This window comes from Lissotriton helveticus, chromosome 6 (genome assembly GCF_964261635.1).
Source record: "Lissotriton helveticus chromosome 6, aLisHel1.1, whole genome shotgun sequence".
Classification (NCBI taxonomy): Eukaryota; Metazoa; Chordata; class Amphibia; order Caudata; family Salamandridae; genus Lissotriton; species Lissotriton helveticus.
Window position 1 is genome coordinate 1,945,409,019 of NC_136067.1, and position 22,034 is coordinate 1,945,431,052.

At 43.4% G+C, this 22,034-nt stretch overlaps 1 protein-coding gene across 2 annotated transcripts in view; it reads right to left on the minus strand.

Annotated features, from left to right (window-relative positions):
* Positions 1-360: 360 nt before the first annotated feature.
* Positions 361-22,034, minus strand: part of LOC144761974 (cysteine-rich secretory protein 2-like) — a 298,644-nt gene continuing 276,970 nt past the window's right edge. For both annotated transcript variants that reach the window (XM_078647144.1, XM_078647143.1), the window contains exon 8: positions 361-478. In XM_078647144.1, coding sequence (XP_078503270.1) covers positions 369-478 — 110 coding nt within the window. In that variant the 3' untranslated portion in view covers positions 361-368. The remainder of the gene's footprint in view (positions 479-22,034) is intronic.

A 22,034-nucleotide genomic window follows, 5' to 3' on the forward strand; every position in this document is an offset into this window, starting at 1 on the left:
TTTACTAGTAACAGTGGATACAAGTAACAGTGTCTTGGTGTGCTTCGGTGCATATGTTTTGCATTGTGATCTAGACTGCTGATGCAGATCTAGTATATTATTACCTGAGGTGAGTGGGTAACCTGGCACCAAGTGAGCTCCCTTATATGAGGATTGAGCATAAACTTAATGTCGCAAGATAACAAGCGCGGACATAGATGTGCAGATCAGAGAACATATCCACCTTGTGTTTTTTTATACAAATCCTGATAGTAGCCTAGTGAGCATGTTTGTAGGACAATTTACTACATGATGCTGAATGTGAAAAAACGGTGTTGTGACTTATTTTACTCCTGCCCATATACCTCTTACATTCCTAATGTACAGTGTTAGACACATTTGCATGTTGCTTGGCATACAGAGGCTACGGACAATAGTGAGCATTGTGCTTTATATTTAAGGCAATCAGGATTGCGGTCCAGGAATAAGCAGGGATTGGCTGGAAAAAAAAAGAGATCACACAGTTGTTAACAAGAGAAACGTGAGGAGAACAATTAATTCATTGATGATACAAGACAATGCATGAACGTATTTGTGCAACATAGGCAGAGGTGTAAAGCATTTCACTGCATCAGAAGTGCCCCTCCCCCAGACATGTGGTCCCAATTTCAGCCCAAGGCTTATGAATATCTGTGAGATATGGCAGCTCAAGGTGCTACTCACCACATTCTACAAGGCAGGGGGGTGCCATTATTTTGCATTATGTCACTGAGTACACGAAGCTTAAAAGGTGGGGAAACCTTGTTCACTTATAGAGGCAGATGATGGCAAAGGCAAAAATGCAGCCTTTATTCTCGTTTCTTATTCGTTCTCCTGCTGACTCCTTTTTATTCATAACTAGCTGTACCTGGCCACGCATTGCTGTTGCTCAGTCTGGTTAAATGGAAGAGAAAGAAAAGAGTATGCGCACGTTTCTAATATGTTTAATTTCACAATGCTTGTTGGAATACAATATGTTTTTGTGACTATTGTCTGTATTTGTCCCTTGTAGTTGTTGCGCAGCAAGCAAATCGATAGGGTCTGTTCGGACTTTCGATGAAAAACACGCGCGTATTGTACACGCGCGTATTCGAATCCAACGTTGTGTATATATAAACACACGCTAATGTTGCAAAGTGAACCAACTCCTCCCCACTCCCTCCACCCACTTCCTGGTCTGACATCCTGACACCAACTGTCCATCCTAATATATGTAGACTATTGTCCCTAAGCGTCCTTTCTTAATGTTGCAAAGTGAACCAACTCCTCCCCTCTCCCTCCACCCACTTCCCGGTCTACCATCCTGACACCAACTGTCCATCCTAATATATGTAGACCATTGTCTCTATGCGTCCCTTGTATTTGTTGCGCAGCAACCAAATCGATAGGGTCTATTCGGCCTTTCGATTAAAAACACGCGCGTATTGGGTAATCGCGTATTCAAATCCAACGTTGTGTATATATAAACACGCGCTAATGTTGCAAAGTGAACCCACTCCTCCCCCCTCCCTCCACCCACTTCCCGGTCTGCCCCCCTGACACCAACTGTCCATCCTAATATATGTAGACTATTGTCTCTATGCGTCCCTTGTAGTTGTTGCACAGCAACCAAATCGATAGGGTCTGTTCAGCCTTTCAATTAAAAACACGTGCGTATTGGCCACGCACGTATTCAAATCCAAGGTTGTGTATATATAAACACACGCTTAATCGAATCCAACATTGTGTCAAAATTTCAAAGCAATCAGTGAAGAACTTTCGGAAATTTAAGATTTTGAACAAACAAATATTTACATTTTTATTTATGTAGAAGATCATTTGATAGAATAATTAATATATTATTGAGATAATATCTGTTCTTCGTCATTATTGTTTAGCTTGTTTGCTAAGTTTGAATTACTGTTTCAATCGTTTATTAAATATGTAAAAAGTCTCAAAAATCAAATAAATGATTTTACTTTTAAAAACATAAACACAAAATGGAGAGTTTGCAAAAGTGTCAATGTTCAGCCAAAAATACGTCTAGACGACTACATGCAGATAAAAGCAGTAACTTTAACATACAGAAAAATACTAAATAACTCCCCAGACACCCTAGAGAGGTGGTTGAGAGACCTGGGGCATTTGAAGATGATGAATGGTTGGAGGAGATGGCATTCCCTGGAGAGGTGGCCACACGCTAACTCTTTTGATTGGTCCAATTGAAGATTCTGCATTGAGAATACGATGCTTGCAAAACACTGTTCAAAATGGGAAATTTAGCTTTGCCACAATGCCCCAGGGTCTTTAGCCGTGAGGGCACATTTTTGATAAGTGGTGCGACTACCCAGTGATCCAGGAATATTGGAAGGAAGTAATGTCGTGCATGATGACATTGTGTACAGACAATGTTGAGGCCTCACTCCAACTATGCCTGTTGATTATTTGGGAGGCGACAGATCTAACAACAGGGGAGCGACTATGTGTCACATTGGGTCTCATGGTTGCGAAATATAATATAGCAAGAAAATGCGGAGCAGATTCTAAGGTGACTGAGAAATTTGGAGAGAGATATGAATTGATGAATGCAGGTGGAAAGGATGACTTACGAGAGTAGAGGATGCCCCCAGAAATGGTCCAAGATCTGGTGGATTTGAAATGAGGGGGGATGCTCTGTGCTCCTGTTAGTGGATCTGCTCAACTCGAGGAAAACTGACAGCATGGATGGGGAGTCTTGCCCACAAGATGGAAAGGTTAGCAATATGTGTTTTCAAATTATACGAGGGGGGGTCCATGTTTCTGTGATACATATCATGTACTATGTTGCTCCAATTCTGAAAATAAATCCAATTCTATCATGTTTTTTTATTGCAATAAAAAGAGTTTTAAAAAAAACAAGAGTCAGAAAGGTCAGTGGGTCCATTAGCCCCTGGTGGCCTTCCTTCAGCCCAGTAGCCTACCAAGCCATTTAATCTCTGTAGTAGGACTAGCTACTGTGTTTAGTAATCCCCCAACTACCTTTTGATTAAATGTGTCCTCTGATATGTTGGGTACACTAAATTACTTTTGAATAGAGACACCCTTTTTGTTTGCCGACTTTGATTTTATTTTTCATTTTCAGAGACAAATCTTAAAATTGGGGTTTATTTCTGAAAAGCAAAAAATCAAATACCCCCAGCTGGCCATTGATTATTTCCCCTGCCCAATGTGGAAAAGTAAATTTTGCCATGTTCTGTGTCCCTACGTGTCCCCCATCTTATGTTATGTGTGCATGATTAATATGCATATGTATTCCCCATGTTTGATTAAAGACGCAATTACAGTTGTGTCCATCACTAGTATGCTAGTTTCCAGTTCTCGTGAAAGCTACGAGTATCAGGCCTATGTAAAGTTGCGTTGCCACGTTTCTCAGTGTGCACGTTATTTCATTGTAAAGTCCCCGTTTCTAGGCCTCAAAAGGGCCCGGACACCAGATTCAGCTCCTGTCTCCTGAGCCCTCGCTGAGGAGCGATACAGCCCCCACCTGTATTCCTGACCCTTCACTTACTTCCTGCCTCACAGTGCCCGGCTCAGCCTGGCTCTGCCTACGAGTCTGCCAAGAGTATGTTATGATTCTAGTTATCAGTCCAGCCCTCCTTCTCTGCATTCCTAAGCTACTGAATTGCATCAATAGTTTCCGTCATTGTCTAGCCTTTACGTCTCCATGTAGGAGAAATACTGCATTTACTGGTCATTTAATATTCCTCAACACGCACTACATGTAGAATAATGCATGCTCCAGTCTTAGAGTCTGTTAGCCTTTCCCCTCCTGACTCTTAGTTTATATCAACATGTCCTCTAAACATTAGATACTAGATAGGGTTTAGGTACATGTCGCCCTGACTCTCCAGACTTCAGTCTCTGCTCCTAGCACAGAGTTCATAGCCCCCAGCTTCTCCTAGTAACACGTCATTGTCAGTTTGCGCGCACCATTAGGTTAGAGGTCCCGGCTCCTTAGGTAGCCCCCTCCATGTTTCCGCCCCATTTATGACATACTCTGTTACGTTTACATCACATGTCTATGTATACGCCTCTTGTTACACCCACTTTCACCCTTATCTTTCGCGACTGCTATTGACCACACCCACTGCTCCGCCTACTGTAATTCACTGTAATGCAATTGTTTTAGTATATATACTTGTGCACTGTTATTAAAGTTGTGCTAGCTAGCCATCCCAGATCTTGTCCGTGCAGGTTGTCCTGTTCCTGTCCTTTATGCTGTATTAAACCTGCAAACTCCTACTACCTCGAATCTTGACTCTTATTTATTGAGCTATCTGTTATTCATATATTCATTCAAAAATAGAGGTATTATTTATTTATTTACCACATAATAGCGCCCGAATAGGGACCTGCCCTTTCCCCACGCGCCGGTGAAGCCACGCCGGCCCCCTGACCCTCTGCAGCCGTGACGGAACCATACCGTGCACGTGCAGATATTTCTGCTTCAAGTATCCCTCAGGCCCACGGAGGAGACGGAGGTGGCGGTCCAGCATCCAGACGAGGCGGTGGAGGAACGCGGCGAGTCCCGACCAGAGCCCAAGCCGAGAGTCCAAGGTCCGAGGTATCCGGAGGCCCACCCGTAACAGAAGTCCGAAGTTCGTCCGTCCGGCGTCGAAGCAGTCCAGTCCAGTCCGAGGCCTTCCGTTCTTGCTGCCCGGTGAGTACCGTTGCTGGGGTAGTATCTAGACAGGGTCAATCTAATTGACTCTGGTCCGTGGGTTTTGGTGGTACACAGACCCAAAACGAAGTGTCCACTTCGGTGGAGGCGGGTCCTGACGTGTCTCTTTATGAGACCGGTAAGTTTCGTACTGTTTTAGCAGTGCATCTAGTTTCTGTTCTAGTCAGTTCTGTTCTCGAGAAGATTCATGTATTCTGTTTTCAGTATTCCAGGTAGTATTCTGTTCGAACTGTTATTTTAAATGTTCTTCATGTATTTTTAATGTCGTGGTATGAAAGTGGTGTAGTTATCGTGTTCATTGTGTATTGTATTGTGTCTAGATTACAGTTCAGTCATGCCCTTATTTTCTAAACTACGTCAGTTGAAAACTAGAAAAGGTCTGCTAGAAGCAGCAGTTCCTGTCCCGCCTAGGGACAGTCCAGGTCACTTTATGTATCAAAAGCATGGCATAAGTGCCATATTGTATCTAGATTTATGGGTGGAGTACACCAAGGAATTAGAAGAAAAGTATAGATGGCCCGTATCGGGTACATGGGATGCCGAGTGCATCATGCGAGTAGAAGAAGCATTATGGAAAAAGAAAGCCAGACAGTCACAGAAAGATGCCATCGAGTTATGGCGCAAAGAATCTTATAAAAGAACCGAAAAAGAAATCAGAAAGTCAGAACTAAGTAGAGAATCCTTAGAACGAGCCCAAGAAAAGGAATTAATCGAGATAGGTGAACGAGTTAAAACAGAACAATCAGACAGACGGAGGAATGCCCTCATCAGGGGTATGTATCCTCTTCTTGCCGAGGGCTTGCCAAGAGCGACCCCGGAGGCATCCAGTAATTTTCCGCCACCATTAGTTCCGATCAAGCTACGTCACAAACCGACCGCAGCTGATATTTTTATTTCGTCCTATTTGGACGACACAGTTCCAGAATATGCAAATCCTGTTCCGCCAGCTCCTGTAAATAATGTAAATCCTGCTCCTCCAGTCACCGGAGTACCTGCTACGGTACCCCCGGTCCAGCCAACATTACAATTTCCCGCCGCGCCAGCACGAAGAGTATCAGTCGACGATTCCAGTTTAGGGGCCGCAGGAGGAGGTCCTCCTGGTACCCCGCCACCACACCAACGTAGAACGTTGGCCGAGTTACATGAATGTGCGTTACAGCGTACGCCCAAATATAAGTCCGTTGCAGATATCCGACGAGCTCTCACTGAATGCCGCTATGATCCAGTTGCAGGTGATGATAGTACAGTAATATATTCCATCCGTGTAAGACGGGTGACCGGGTATTTGGACACCCTACCGGATATGAAAGGAGATCTAGACAGAATATATCGTTTCATCCGTACAGGGGATGATCCAGAAAGTATTGGCGAAGCCATGTCTCAAAGGAAAGCTGAGATCCAGCTCATGATATTAAAGTTTCTGATTAATTGTTTAATAAGAGAACAAGATTCCCCGACTAAAGATCCGGCCGAAATGAGAATCCTGACAAGGTGGAGTGATAACATAGCCGAGGGTAAGCACAGAACCATCAGTAGTATAGAGAGTATGTACAAGAAAATTCGTAAAGAAATAATAAGGTTACACGAGAAACGCAAAGAAGCACAAGTAAACGAGAAGGAGAATGACTCTTCTACAGAAGAGGTAGACGACGAGAATCCCACCAGAATAGCATATGTAGGAAAATCTAGATTTCCAGACCGCCATTTACGTCTAGATTACAAGAAAACCGTTCCTCATCCAGCACCAGAACAAGGTTCTCTAGAACAAGTATTTCAAGCTACCGATCACATTCTGAAATCACGAATCGGTTACAGTGAGTTAAGTACTATGCATGAACAAGAACTAGCCCGATCAGCAGTCCGATGGACTACTGATTCTACCACTTTTCCAGATGAAATAGTGGCACAAATGTTTCTGAAACTGCCTCCAGCCGAGCAACGACTGGTGGGTATGTATATGATCCAGCACCTCATTACTCTGTATGAGGGTCAACATTCTGATCCAGGTCCGTTACACGATGTCCTGAACGAGTTACTCCAGTATAGATGGAAAGGTCTAGGTACCGATTTAATTAGTGTCATCCTAGAACAGCGTCACAAATATAGAACGTTTTTGAACCCGCATTTTGTTCATGTCTCACCCCCAGAAAGTAAACCCTTTTACATAGATAGACAGAATCCGTTACGAGAAGTACACCCAGTCAGGACAGCAGATGGTGAAATGCAACGAGTGTTTGTTTACACTCCGATTACAAAGATGGAACTCTTAGAGATGAAGAAATTAATTCCCTGTCATGACAAAGATCCAGCAGGGTTCCACCGAGAATTAAAAGACATGCTCCGTATGGGAGAATACACGTATCCAGATATAATTAAAATGTTAAAAGTCCTGTTGCCCGCAGGGGTATATGAAAAACTCAAGGAAAAAGAATGGGAGGTGGGAGAGAAAAAGATCGATTGGGCAGTTCTAGAAGCTGAAGACAAGATACGAGTACCAGGTACCGGTCTAGGAGAGAAATGTAGAGAATTACCTGAACTATTAATACAAGTTTTGCCAAGATTATTAGCCACTAAAAAGGAAGACTGGGATGCAATCTCAGCCTGTAAACAGAAACAAGATGAAGACACTAGTGATTTTTATTCTAGATTCGAGAAATGCTTTATTATTAACAGTGGCCTCAAGACAAGTAGCGAGTCATACCCTCATCTTTTTGTTACTAAATTAGTCGAGAATTCAAGTCCACAAGTTAAGAACCGAGTTTTGAAAGTCGAAAGTACCTGGCAAGCTAATACTCCGTCCCAAATGTTACAGATGCTTCAGTATCACCAGAATAGAATCAGAGAAGAGCAAGATCATGAAAGAAAACGTATGAAAGACACGAAAATGAAAGTACTAGTTGCACAATCTGTTCCTCAAGACAGTCAGAAGAGGGGTACGAATCAAGCCAGTCATCCTGCAGCTCCCGTTAAAGGGACCTGCAATTATTGTAAACAGCCAGGTCACTATATAAACGAGTGTGCAGTCCTGAAACACAACATAGCTACCGGTAAAACTAAAGAAAGACCACGTCCGCCTAGACAAGAACAAGTTTCACAGGCTTCTCAGCCACAGAATGCACAACAGACAGTTCCAGCACCGCAGCCTATTGCTGCAACACAGCATGTTACACAACAGATGTACCAGTATGCACAGTCCGAGTATCCAGAGTATCAGCCATATTCATGAAACAGCCTAGAGAGGGAGGTAGGCTTGCCTCTCATCGAGATACCTGTAGATCAAGAAGGTCCCTATGTTCATAGTCAAGTACTAGGGAAAGACAGAAAGTTTCTGATTGATACAGGGGCAAGTAGGACCACTATAAGTCACGCCGAAGTTCCAGGGGCTCCGCTCTCAGGCTCTAGAAATGTTTCCCTTGGATTTTCAGGAAAGCCTATTGTAAACGAGATATCTAAGCCAGTCACTCTAGAAGTAGGTCCATTGTCCCGCACTACTGATCTATTACTTACGAAGTCATGTCCAGAAAATCTGTTAGGTATTAAAACACTGAAAGAATTAGGTGCGGTTATTTGCTGCTCCCCAGAGGGAATACGGTTGTTTTTACGTGACTTCAAGGGTCACTATGTATTACGAGATTTTGATCCGAGATTGTCTAATGTTCCGCAGCATCTATGGGCGCAAGGTCCAACTGATGTAGGTTATATGCAAATCACACCCCATCGTGTGACTCTCAAACCAGGTGTAGTGTTACCACGAATCAGACAGTATAGATTGCCACCTGAGGCTGTAACAGCCTTATCCAAACTTATTGACGAGCTCATTGCTCAAGGAGTAGTTGTAGAAACTGACTCCAATGTATGTAATTCTCCGATCATTCCAGTCATGAAACGTACTGATCCAAATGCACCCCCAGTATATCGATTAGTGATTGACCTTCGAGAACTCAATAAATGTATTATTCCCCAGTAGCCAGTTGTCCCAGATATCTCTTCCCTATTGACAGCCATTGATTCTGAAGCCTCATTTTTTACAGTCATAGACCTCAAGAACGCGTTTTTCAGTGTCCCCATTCATCCAGACAGCCAGTTTCTTTTCGTTTTTTGTTTAAATGGAAGGAGCTATATGTTCACACGAGCTCCTCAAGGTTTCACAGAAAGTCCTAGTATTTACAGTCAAGCACTTAAGAGACAACTAGACAATATTCACATGCCAACTGACACTGCCCTGCTCCAGTATGTCGATGATCTACTGATCACAGCCCGTTCTGAACGTGCTTGCGAGCGAGCATCCCTTACAGTCTTGTATTTCTTAGCCGAGATGGGGCACAAGGTGTCCCCTTCGAAGCTTCAATTCTGTGTCCAGCAAGTGATCTATTTAGGCCACTTACTGTCCAAGAGGGGTAGGCAGTTGACACCTGACCGTATCCAGTTAATAGCGAGTCTTCCACAGCCCAAGACCCAGAAGGAGGTACGTGCTTTTATCGGCCTTACTTCTTATTGCAGACAATGGATTCCTCAGTATGCATTTCTAGCCAAGCCACTGATACAGTTAACGACACAGGAGGCAGCCGTATCGACTGTCCTCCCTTGGACATCTGAACATACACTTAGTTTCAATGAGTTAAAGAAAGCCTTATGCCAAGCTCCAGTTCTAGCTACACCGAACTACAGTAAGCCTTTTACACTTTTCGTCACTGAACGCGAAGGTACAGCATTATCTGTTCTTACACAAGATCAAGCAGGACAATACAAGCCCTGTGCTTATTTTTCGAGCACACTAGATCCTGTAGCCCAGGCTCTGCCTGCGTGCCTCAAGTCAGTTGCAGCCACAGCACTAGCTATCAGACAAAGTGATTCCATAGTATTAGGACATTCCTTGACAGTACAAGTTCCACACTCCGTGGAAGTTCTTTTAAACCGAACACAGACTCAGCACTTGACAATTGCACGTTTAACAGGTTATGAATTGACACTGTTCCAGCCACACATAGAAATCAGACGCTGCAACGTTCTAAATCCTGCTACACTGTTACCATCAGTTACTTCAAATCCTGCCACACATGACTGTGTGGAAGTAGTTAATATTATGACTAAGCCAAGACAAGATCTGACAGATATTCCATTACCAGATCCCGACCTGACACTTTATGTGGATGGTTCATGTATGAGAACAAGTACAGGAGAACTAGTAGCCGCGTATGCAGTGACTACAGACACTGAAGTTATAGAAACACATCGTATTGACACCCTGTCTGCTCAAGCAGCAGAGCTAGTCGCTCTGACCCAAGCCTGCATATACGCCAAGAACCTGAAAGTTAATATTTACACAGATTCACGTTACGCATTTGGAGTCGTACACGACTTTGGAGTGCTCTGGCAGGAGAGAGGTTTCATGACTTCTCATGGAACCAAGATTCAGCATGGTCTCCTTATTCAAGCTCTGTTAGATGCCATACACTTACCGACATCTATTGCTATTATGAAATGCAAAGCACATACGAAAGTTACAGACACTATTTCTCAAGGTAATGATCTAGCAGATCGCACAGCCAAGCTTACAGCACAGACTCCAGACATTTCAGTTAATCCGACACAGACACATACTCCAGATCTGACTACCTGTATGACAGTTAAGGACCCTACTCAAGATGTCATAGATATCCAGTTACATGCTACTCCCGATGAAATCAAGAAATGGTCCGAACAAGGAGGGGTCCAGACAGATCAGGGATGGGTGACGAAGGGAAAAGCCACATGGTTTCTCCCCGACTCTATGGTTCAAGTCATTATCAATACCGCACATAGTCCAGCACATTTAGGAGAAAAAGCTATGTTAGACAGTATCCAGAACATTTGGTTCAACAAGCATTTACGAGCTGCAGCCAAGCAGAAGGTCCGTACCTGTATGATATGTTGCCAGTTTAACCCAGGTAAAAGTGTCCCGGTGGAACAAGGTGGATTCCAGCCCCCTGACCACCCTTTTGAAGTCCTCCAGATGGATTATATTCAGATGGAGCGATGTCGAGGTTTCAAGTATGTCCTTGTAGTTGTATGCGCTTTGTCCAGGTGGACAGAAGCATATCCAGTCCCAGATTACACAGCCGCGACCACTGCCAAGCAGTTGGTTCGTGAATTCTTCCCCCACTACGGACTCCCAAGAGTCGTATATTCTGACAACGGCCAGCCATTCTCATCTGAGCTCATGAAACACATCTCCCTTCTGTTAGGGTACCAGTGGAAGTTCCATTGTGTACGCCATCCTGAAGCAGCCGGTCTCGTAGAGAGACATAATCAGACCCTGAAAATCCGCATTGCCAAAGTATGTAAAGAGAAAGGTGTGGACTGGCTAGTAGCTTTGCCAGTCGCTTTGTTTTATATGCGCATGGTCGCACATTCCAGATCAGGTCTGTCCCCGTACGAGGTCGTATTCGGCCGCCCCCCTAACATGTGGGGTACACCTAGACCCCGAAGTATTACCGATGTTTCAAGTAATATGCTGACAGATTACCTAGCTTCCTTGATGTCTGCCCTACATTCTTGTCGTTCACAGGTTGCCGCCGCATTTCCAGACAATACCGAGGTGGCACCGCATGAAATCGTTCCCGGATGCATGGTTCTTGTGAGGAACTTTGATCGTTCAAGTCCGCTGGAGCCCCGCTGGAAGGAACCCAAACAGGTCCTCCTGGCCACCCGTACTGCCGTCAAGTTGGAAGGCAGGAAGGGCTGGGTCCACCTGTCACATGTGAAAAGATTTTTTGGACTAAAACCTGTTACCAAGAACATTTCCGAGGATTGTAAAGACTGTCAAAGTACTATTTTCAAGGACTGTCCCGCAAAAGACAATGATACAGATTCCTCCCCGTTAGAGAAAACTCCGCAGCAGGAGTATAAGCTTAAATTAAGGTCTAGTAAAATAAGTCAGCCAGTTTGATTGTCTAAGTCCTCCCCTAGGTGAAACGGTTAGACCGGTTTCTGACATGTATATAATAGACCCCCACAGAGAGAGAGTTAGTGAGAACTCTAAAAGTTGCACTATTATTTTATGTTTTCTGCTATATTTTAGCCTTATGATTTCCTGCACATGTTATGCATTTTATTTGTGTTTTCCAGTTTCTCATGTAAATAAGTCTGCTAATGTTACAGTAGAGCACACGTTTAGTGATCTACCTCCTCATGAACTCTCATATCGTCTTGCTATGCGTAATAATTCCTTTATTCGCATGTTACATTATTCACACCAGACCAGCAATGCCACTAATTGTTGGGTGTGTGGTCGACTCCCCCCTTTCCAGACACCGAAGGGAGTTCTGCCACTCTTTCCTTATCCATTTTCACATAATGGTTCGTGTGGAGCATGGTCCACGTTAACGTCATCCTCAACAGATATGTCTTTTCTTAACAGTACATGTTTTCCAGACAAGCAAGGTCTTCCCCACAGAACAGGGTTAGATCTAGAAAATGAAGTTTATAATTTGGGTAATTATTCTTCGAATTTTATGGTCCTGAATGTTCAGTCTGATTCTACTCCAGACTTACCTGCTATGTCAGTATTACCAGTCAAAGGCGAATTATGTGTCCGAAATAATGGTTCCGTACATGTAGGCCATAGTGATTGTACTACTATTGTCAAGTATAGTGACAGTAGGAAATCTATTTTCAAAGCTTCACGTCATTCTTATTTTGTTTGTGGTCAGACCGCATATGTTCGTCTGCCCCTCGATTGGGAGGGAACCTGTTACATTGCCTTCCTACTGCCACCAGTTTTTCTAGCCCCACCTGACTATCATAGGAATTCCCACCTAGTACATACTAGACACAAGAGAGACCTCCCGATTGTCGATTATACTGAAACTGCTCTAGAACAATACATAGATATCAATAAAGGTGTCTTCCCCTATTTAGGTACTGTCGTGAATAGTAAACTGATACGTAGATTAACCAGAACACTTGAAGCAGTAGTGATTGAGACTACCTCTGCTCTAAGTAACTTAACCGAAGAGCAATCCTTTATGAGAATTGTCGTGCTCCAGAATCGTCTCGTCCTTGACGTCATACTGGCCGATAGGGGCGGGGCATGTAGAGTCATCGGATCTAGTTGCTGCATTTTCATTCCTAATAACGCACCGTCTGTTTATTCAGCTATAACCAGACTCCATAATATTGCCCATATGTTACACCAAAATCCAGGCACCTGGACATGGTCCAGTTGGTTCTGGAATATAATTTCCGCCTGGGGATGGAAAGTATTGTCATTTCTGGGTATTGCAGTAGCGATCATATTCAGTTGCTGCCTCTGTTTACAATGTGGCCCTGCGATTTGCGGCATTTGTGCTACCTCTTGTATTCCTAGTCCCAAGTCCCGTTCTAAATCCAGTTCCAAGAAAATTCGAGACGAGCAAATGATACTGTATGAAATGATAGATGGTATCATGAATATTGATGTTTCCTGATGGAAACGTAGTGACAAGGAGGGAATGTGGAAAAGTAAATTTTGCCATGTTCTGTGTCCCTACGTGTCCCCCATCTTATGTTATGTGTGCATGATTAATATGCATATGTATTCCCCATGTTTGATTAAAGACGCAATTACAGTTGTGTCCATCACTAGTATGCTAGTTTCCAGTTCTCGTGAAAGCTACGAGTATCAGGCCTATGTAAAGTTGCGTTGCCACGTTTCTCAGTGTGCACGTTATTTCATTGTAAAGTCCCCGTTTCTAGGCCTCAAAAGGGCCCGGACACCAGATTCAGCTCCTGTCTCCTGAGCCCTCGCTGAGGAGCGATACAGCCCCCACCTGTATTCCTGACCCTTCACTTACTTCCTGCCTCACAGTGCCCGGCTCAGCCTGGCTCTGCCTACGAGTCTGCCAAGAGTATGTTATGATTCTAGTTATCAGTCCAGCCCTCCTTCTCTGCATTCCTAAGCTACTGAATCGCATCAATAGTTTCCGTCATTGTCTAGCCTTTACGTCTCCATGTAGGAGAAATACTGCATTTACTGGTCATTTAATATTCCTCAACACGCACTACATGTAGAATAATGCATGCTCCAGTCTTAGAGTCTGTTAGCCTTTCCCCTCCTGACTCTTAGTTTATATCAACATGTCCTCTAAACATTAGATACTAGATAGGGTTTAGGTACATGTCGCCCTGACTCTCCAGACTTCAGTCTCTGCTCCTAGCACAGAGTTCATAGCCCCCAGCTTCTCCTAGTAACACGTCATTGTCAGTTTGCGCGCACCATTAGGTTAGAGGTCCCGGCTCCTTAGGTAGCCCCCTCCATGTTTCCGCCCCATTTATGACATACTCTGTTACGTTTACATCACATGTCTATGTATACGCCTCTTGTTACACCCACTTTCACCCTTATCTTTCGCGACTGCTATTGACCACACCCACTGCTCCGCCTACTGTAATTCACTGTAATGCAATTGTTTTAGTATATATACTTGTGCACTGTTATTAAAGTTGTGCTAGCTAGCCATCCCAGATCTTGTCCGTGCAGGTTGTCCTGTTCCTGTCCTTTATGCTGTATTAAACCTGCAAACTCCTACTACCTCGAATCTTGACTCTTATTTATTGAGCTATCTGTTATTCATATATTCATTCAAAAATAGAGGTATTATTTATTTATTTACCACACCAGATCCGCCATGCTTTGCATGAAATGCCTTGGCAGAAAAAACAATGATGGTTACCAAGCCCAAAATAGAGCAGGACAATTGTCACTGTGGCCTGGTCGGCCAGTTTTGGATGTGCCAATATGTCATGCGGTTTCCTCACTGGAGCCAGTGGAAAACCAGTCATTTTCTACCTCTAACTTGGGTGGGCGAACCCTAATATTGCCCCCAAATTGGGCATTCACCTTTATTTTCTGGTAGGCTCCCACCATCTGCCAGTCTCTACATTGCCCCATCGCTCAGTTTTGACAGCAGTTTAATTCCTGTGCCAAAGGCTCATTCAAAGTGAGAGAGCAATTAAACATGACAGCACTCCATATGAGTCAGAAAATAGGTTGACATGGTGTTAATTTCATCTCAAGCTAACTAAAATGAAAGAGGGGATCAGAATATGATGAAGGAGACTGTCTCAGAGACTTGTTGCTGTGCCAGAGTAAATTCCATGAGTGAGAGCTCAAATGCATATATAGATTTCGAGTATTGATGGTTATTGATTGCTGAAAATAATTATTTGAATCAGGAGGAAAGAAAGGATGGAAGAAAGGAAAAAAGTGAGGGATGGAGGAAGGGAGGGACAGAAGAAAGAAAGGAAGGGAGGGTTGAATATTTTTTTGGTGCATTGTATGTGCTACAATCTGATCTTGTTATCGAATGAACATAGAATGTGCAATGATAACACCAAACATGTTGTCCAAGGGCAGAGTTGAGCAGATGTAGGACATCTACCAGTAAGTGTTGGATCTGCCTGTATTAAGAATGCATTGAAGTCAATGGCACTATAAAGGTGGTGGAAGTTCCAAATCTGCTAAACTTTGAATGAAGACCTAAATTAGACAATACACTACCTGAATAGCCTCATAGCATAATTCCTGACTGGCCCGAAAACGGATTGAGGAAAACAGATTAAGCTGAGGGAATCGAAGAGTGCATGGCTGCTAGTGCCCATCTCTGGGGTACAGAAGGCTAGCATCATAGGAGTTACTCTACACATAGGTTTGTTACCAGAAATGGAAGAGTGGTTTTAAGACATATGCACTGTGGATAATTCCTTCCTGATGAAGTATCCAAGAATGTCCAAAGCAGTGGTAACTCCCCAAAGTGGTTATTTTAGCTCCGCCCTCTATATTTCTCTAATCCAAATGATTTTGCTTACAACTTCTAAACAAAATACAATGGAGAACTAAACAAATTAAGATGTTTCACACACATACAGTACTAGAGCACTCACCATCGACCCCAGTTGTTCTGAAGTACTTGATTCTTTAATCCTTACACTGCACCGCTAGTTGCTGGGATGCTGACCTCACCGACATCAGATCTGCATTGCTACATTATTCCTGCAGAGATACAGCTACGACCAATCAACATTTATAATTCATGGGGGTTCCCTAAGATAACTGTTCTCCAAAGAGTCAACAATGAGCAATTTAAAAACTGGAACCCCCACATCAGGATCTAATGCAAGAGGACCACTCCCAAGGAATGTCTGCCTCCTCCCTACCATGATCGAAGGGACGCAAGAGGTTCAGGTTATGCCATTCCTACAACATCGACTGGTCTAAAAGTTGGAGAGGGACAGCTGATGAACCGACTAAGGGTACCGCCTGGGGCCTTTACATCCCCATCCAACCTATCCTTTAGAACCTAGCCGGGTTCAGAAGGAGTATTAGGACTGCACTAATAATTGATTCTCTATACCTTTTGCATACTGACAACTGTGATCATCACTCATGCTTTCTTCACCTGCCTTTATCAGAAGGGAGGTATCTGGCTTCTGTAACCTCAGTGCCCTTCACCAATGTGAAGACCAGAACCAACTTGCACTAATGGCCTTCTACCTGCATGGAAGGAGTCCTACCCTTCCGCTCTGTTCTCTGTTTTACTTCCATACAGGTAACTGGAGCTCGGTTAAATATAGAATCTAGTCCTGCAAGCTTCAGTATAGTACCAGAATATTGCAAATAAAATATTGTCCAATGCAAACATTGTGTCCTAAATATCATTTACAGTTGTATTTTATTTCAGTTAAGTTAATAACATGCAATATACATCCAATGAGATGATACTCATGTAAGTGACGTTTAGGACACATATAGCTACCAGATTATGTTTTTACGAATGATATTCTGACATACAACTGCAGATTTCTGACCATTCATGGGTGCGGTGATTCAATTGTTTGAGATCCACTCAACATGTTCATGTTATTCCTTTACACCTCTGCTAGGTATAGTTTACGGAAATAAATCCTAAAAACATTTAGTCAATTTCTCTTTTCCAATGCACAGATGTACACAAGTCTATTTTTGCAAGCGAGTCGGTGCAAAATGAATGTCTAGACTGTTCTTGCCAGAAGACAATGCATGGTGCTTTCCAGCCAGGGATCAGTCGTATAAGGTTTGTAAGTATCCATAAACGCGAAGTTATGCTTGAGTAAATAAACTTCTATGGCCTTTCATCACAGGAACTGCAATATTTGTATGTTGTACATGGAAGCTTTGCACAAAATCTAACAAAAAGTGTTCAAAAACATTGATATTGAAGCCTCCGTAGACTACTACTGTTGCAGGAAACTGAGATCTGTGAATTGCTCACATTGCTTTGCACTTACAAAAGGCTATATCTGAATTGAAGTCAGGCTTAAATAGGCAAATAGCTTTCTGAATGAGGCCCACACATTTTTAACTTCTACTGAAGCTGCAGCCATGTAATTGACTAAACCCAGTCATGTATATCCTGTATAGGTATATGTGACAACAAATCTGCACACGCGAATGGTAAATGGAAGCAGAGGTAATTCAGAAGATGCAAGTGACTTGGTCTGAAATCGTCATTGGTGAAGTTATATTCCAGTCAACAGTCTGACAGTTATAGAATATGAAAAATATATTCAGAACAAGCCCCTTACACTTTAGAGCTAGAATCCCCCTGTTCTCCAAGCATGGTAAACGGGAGCTCATACAGCACACGGAATGCAATGGACAGATTGATTAGGGCCTGCTTAAGAAACATTTCTTTCTGAAAGGGACCAAGAAGAAAGTTCGCCAGCCAGACACGGCAATGTAGACTCTGGAGGCTCAGTCCTTTGGTAATGACTGGATTAAATGCGTATTGGAGAAGTCCTTGGTAGCTCTGCTGGATGCAGTGGCAGAGAAATAGATGGAGTTGGGGGGACAGCGAAGAGTTTCACCTGGGTTTACTGATTTTTGCTGTTATGCCTTTTAAATGCAATGGACTTTCAGGAGAGGTATCCCCGTCCCCGTCATTAATTTTTGTTTCTAAAATATGTCACCACAACTGGATCAGAGAATGTCCTGCGTGGCCTTTACCAAACATTTTGAGCCCTCTCCTGGAAGAACTTGCCCTGGGAAGTCTGAGTACTGTGTAGATGAGAGGGAGTTACACTCAGTGGGACTAACAAAGCAGGATGGGTTCTGTTTGAGTAAGCACACAAAGGGGATGTGAGGAATGGTTGCAATTTGTCCAGAGAGACGTAGTTCTTTTGCTCAGTGTGCCACTGAAACCAAGCGATCCACCACTGATCAGCCCTACTCTGGACAAAACCAGCCTTGAGTTCTGTGAAAAATTGGGTTGTTGGCTGACCTTATTAATTGGGTTGTTGGTGTTAGCCCTGGTCAAGCAACAGCCACAATTCCAGGCAGAGTGTACCAAAAAAAGTCACAAAAATCAACCTATGCAAAAACCCTGTGTAGATTGACACAATATCAGTCAAGATTAATTTAGAGACGATGTGTAAAGTATTTACTCAGCACTCAAGCAATTATAACGTGTCAGCAAAACACAAGAAAAATCAGGCACCGATTTAGAAAAATAAGTACATTTTAATGCATTATTTTACATCAAATGACAGAATTCCAATCAGTAGAACTGGGGTCATTATATTTTTTTATTTTAACTAAAAACTAGTGCCATAAAGGTCACACTGCCAACCGTGGACATCTACTCATTTGAGACCAGGTCAAAGTAAAAAGTATGGTTGTCTGCAATAGAGTACAGGTAATATGCAAGAAGTGTATTGGGGCCAGTTGGTGCTTACCTTCATATATATAAGAATTTTAAAGAAAAATGTTCTGAGAAAGTCAAGTTTAGCGAAGCAAGGATGTAGGCGGTATCTGAGGGAGGAACGTTGTTGTTGGGGAGCCACTGGACGAAGTCGCAGTGACGATTTCTATTTTCTAATTTAGTCACTTTTATATAGGCTAAAAATCTCTAGCGGGATAAGGCAGGAGGCCGTAGCTGAAGACAGTTGCAAGATGTGTGATACCCTTTTGGCGAAGGACTGCTAAACAAGATTAGCTGCTGCAGAGAAGAACTTAGCCGGATCAACCGTGAAGTCAGGCCGACCGGTAGGATGCCCCTTAGGCGGATCAACGAGCTGGTATTCCCTCAGTTCTCAGAACAGATTATAGCCAAAAATGTCACAAGTTTTGAATTTGGCTATTTGAGCACATTTAGCACCACAACCAAAGGTCCAGGACTGGTGGGACACCACTTAGGGGTTAAGGATTCACTCAGGCTGGATGCAGGTGGAGGTTCAATATGATGGTAACATTTTATGTCCCTGTGACTCTGAACAGGAGGTCAGCAAACTAGGCCTTGGAGTCAGTCTGATAGTCCTGGGTTCAGATGAAGATGCAGGGCCCAAACAGCAGGCTGGCCTCTGAGGGTTCATGGTAGTACACAGACAGCAATGCAGTCCTTTCAGCTGCAGCAGCGCATTCTGGTGGAGTTTACAGGAGGCACTCCCCTAAAAGTGCTTCCACGGGCCCCTGAAAGTGCTTCCACAGGTCCAGAAAGTGAACTAAAGAGTAGGTCTGAGGACCTTTTTTTTATTCCTGGTGCCCTCTTTGAAGTTGGGAGACGCTTATAGAGGTTTTGCTTTGAATTTCTTGGAATTCCCTGACTCTCCTTCCCTGGCTCCAAGCTGTCTGCAGTGGCAATGTGAAGGTGAGAAGCCCTTTGTGTGAAGGCAGAGCACAACCTGTTGAGTTGCAAGAGAAGCTGTGCCCAGCTCCGTCAACCCATCCTGCCAGCAGATGGCCCAATCAGGCACACCTAATCCCTCTATTGTGTGACTGTGTGGGAGTAATTCACAAAGTCGAACTGCCAATTACACTCAGTTATATGACCCAAGGCAGGCTTGTAAACTGGTAAGTCATGAACAACCCTTTGACAAGCTAGCATAGATATCTAAACATTACATTAGATGTTTTGGGGGCCCGTGAGATTTGGTCAAGTGACCTATTTGTGTCCACAGTTTCAAAACTGTTGGTCAAACCATGCTAAACTAATATTGAGGGAACAGGATGCTCAAGCCCTAAATAGTGTGGCATATGGGGCCTGGGCTATCAATCAATCAGGGAATTCTAAGTGCGCTTCTCACCCGTGAGGATCTCAAGGCGCTGGGGAGGGGGGGAGGGTGGGAAGGTTGCGCAGATCTGTTTAGCCGAAGAGCCAGGTCTTGAGGGTCTTCCTGATGGTGTTTAGGGAGGGGCCGCGTCTGATGTCTGCCGGTAGCTCGTTCCAGGTCTTTGCTGCAATGTGAGAGAAGGATCTTCCGCTTGCTCTGGCTCTGTGGATGCACTGGGTTTCGGTCAGTGCGAAGTTGAAAGATTTGAGGTTTCTTTTGGGTACTTGGGAATTGAGTCTGTTGTTGAGCTATTTGGGTCCGTTTTTGTGTAGGCATTTGTAGGCATTAGTGAGGATTTTGGAAGTTACTCTTTTCTCCACGGGAGCCAGTGGAGACTTCTTAGGTGTTGGCTGATGTGTTCTTGTCGGGGCATGCTGAGGACGAGTCTGGGGGCAGTGTCCTGTATTGTCTGGAGTTTGCGGAGTAGGGTCTTGTTGATGCCGTCATAGAGTGTGTTTCCATAGTCCAGTCTGCTGGGCTATAACATTTTATGACCCAGGGGTCCTGCCGATCTACCTTTCAGTGCCTTTCGGTATGGTTATGAAAAAACAGCGGAAGAGCCTTCAATTGGGACTAATTTCTTTAACAGCCTATTGTTTGGTTAGAGGAATTACGATGACTCCGACAATCTCTGTACCTCCAAAGGATACTTCCACTAAGAAAGTCCTGGTTGCAGCCAATATGGTGTGCACTAAACATCAGGACTTGCCAAGGCACTAAGCAAGCTTGCTTGAAAGGCAAATCTTTGCACCTTGCGGTCCGACTTCTCAAATTCATGAAAACAGCACTAGCATGTCCCATCATCGTGGTAGATAGCGAACTCCGGACAGGCTGCCAAGACCAAAGACAAAAAAAATGTGTACTCTATACAAGCATTATGAGCTGACTGCACACGGGATAAGCAGTACTTTAAGTATTTGGGATACAAGAGAATAGGGAATCTCATGCCCATCTGAGGTCTTTATTAGCATGAGGCTAGGAAATGCTATTTCCATTTAGGCCATAGCTTTGGGCCATCTCCTCAAAGCAAACAGATCACCCTGGCCCATGGAGGCTAGACATCACTATTTCCAACGTGGACCTCCTCATTGAACAGGCTCTATCAGCACCCGCGTACTTTAAACATATTACTTATTTTCCACATCCAAGTTAGACTCCCAAATTGAATGTGCAATTAAAATATTGAATTTCATATATTTCCGCATCTGGTGGCTTAGTGAACTCATGCGTCTGCTGTAGGGGCCTGTGTTAAACCTCATGGTCACAGGATGAAATCCAGGTGGATCCCCACAGCCTTTCATCCTTTTGAGGTAAATAAAATGAGTATCATTGAGTTGGATAAAAATAAACATATGTTATTCAGTATCAAGATACCCTTGGTTGAACGTGCGTTTTACAAATACATGTTATGTTATAATTCGATCACCTAGGCCCCAGCCACGGAATCTGTACTGGAGGTACATTTAGCACTTTTGAAACTGAAAATATTCACTGCACTTTACCTAGGTTCCAGCATCGGAATGCTCAGTAGGGGGGCAAAGCTAACCTATCAGGCATTGAATACAGAGGACTTTTTAAACTTCTTTTTTTTGCATGTGCTTTTAGCATTATTCTGTTATTAGCTAACCATATATTGCATTTAATTTGGATGGTGGAGTTTCTATTGTAACAATTTTAATTAATTATACAAAAAAGAATCTATCTATCTATCTATCTACATGAGGCATGTTGTATGCAACACATGACTAAGGGCAGGAAAATGCTAACTTTCTACAAATGTTGTTTTCAAAATTGTAATTACAAATCTTACTTTACCATTAAAGCGGCCATTTCATTACAATATCATAGATGTCAAGCATGAAATGCTCATCTGGTCCCAATCAAACTTTAGCACGTATTAAATGCAATAAGGCAATGCAATGTTATCCAATGGGTCAGGAAGGTCTCACAGTAGTGAAAAAATAACATATGAGTTTTTCACTGCCAGGACTTATAGAACTTAAAAGTCCATGTCCAACCTTTTATTTACAATGCACCCTGCCCTATGAGCTGCTCTATGGGCTAACAATGGCCTACTTTAGGGGTGACTTATCCATACTAATATTATAAAGAGAGAGCCCAAACCTTTGAGGCGGGTAATCTCAGGAACCACAGCACCAATCACAACACCCAATACAGCGTTGGAAAGGGCTGTTGCAGCAGAAGGACATAG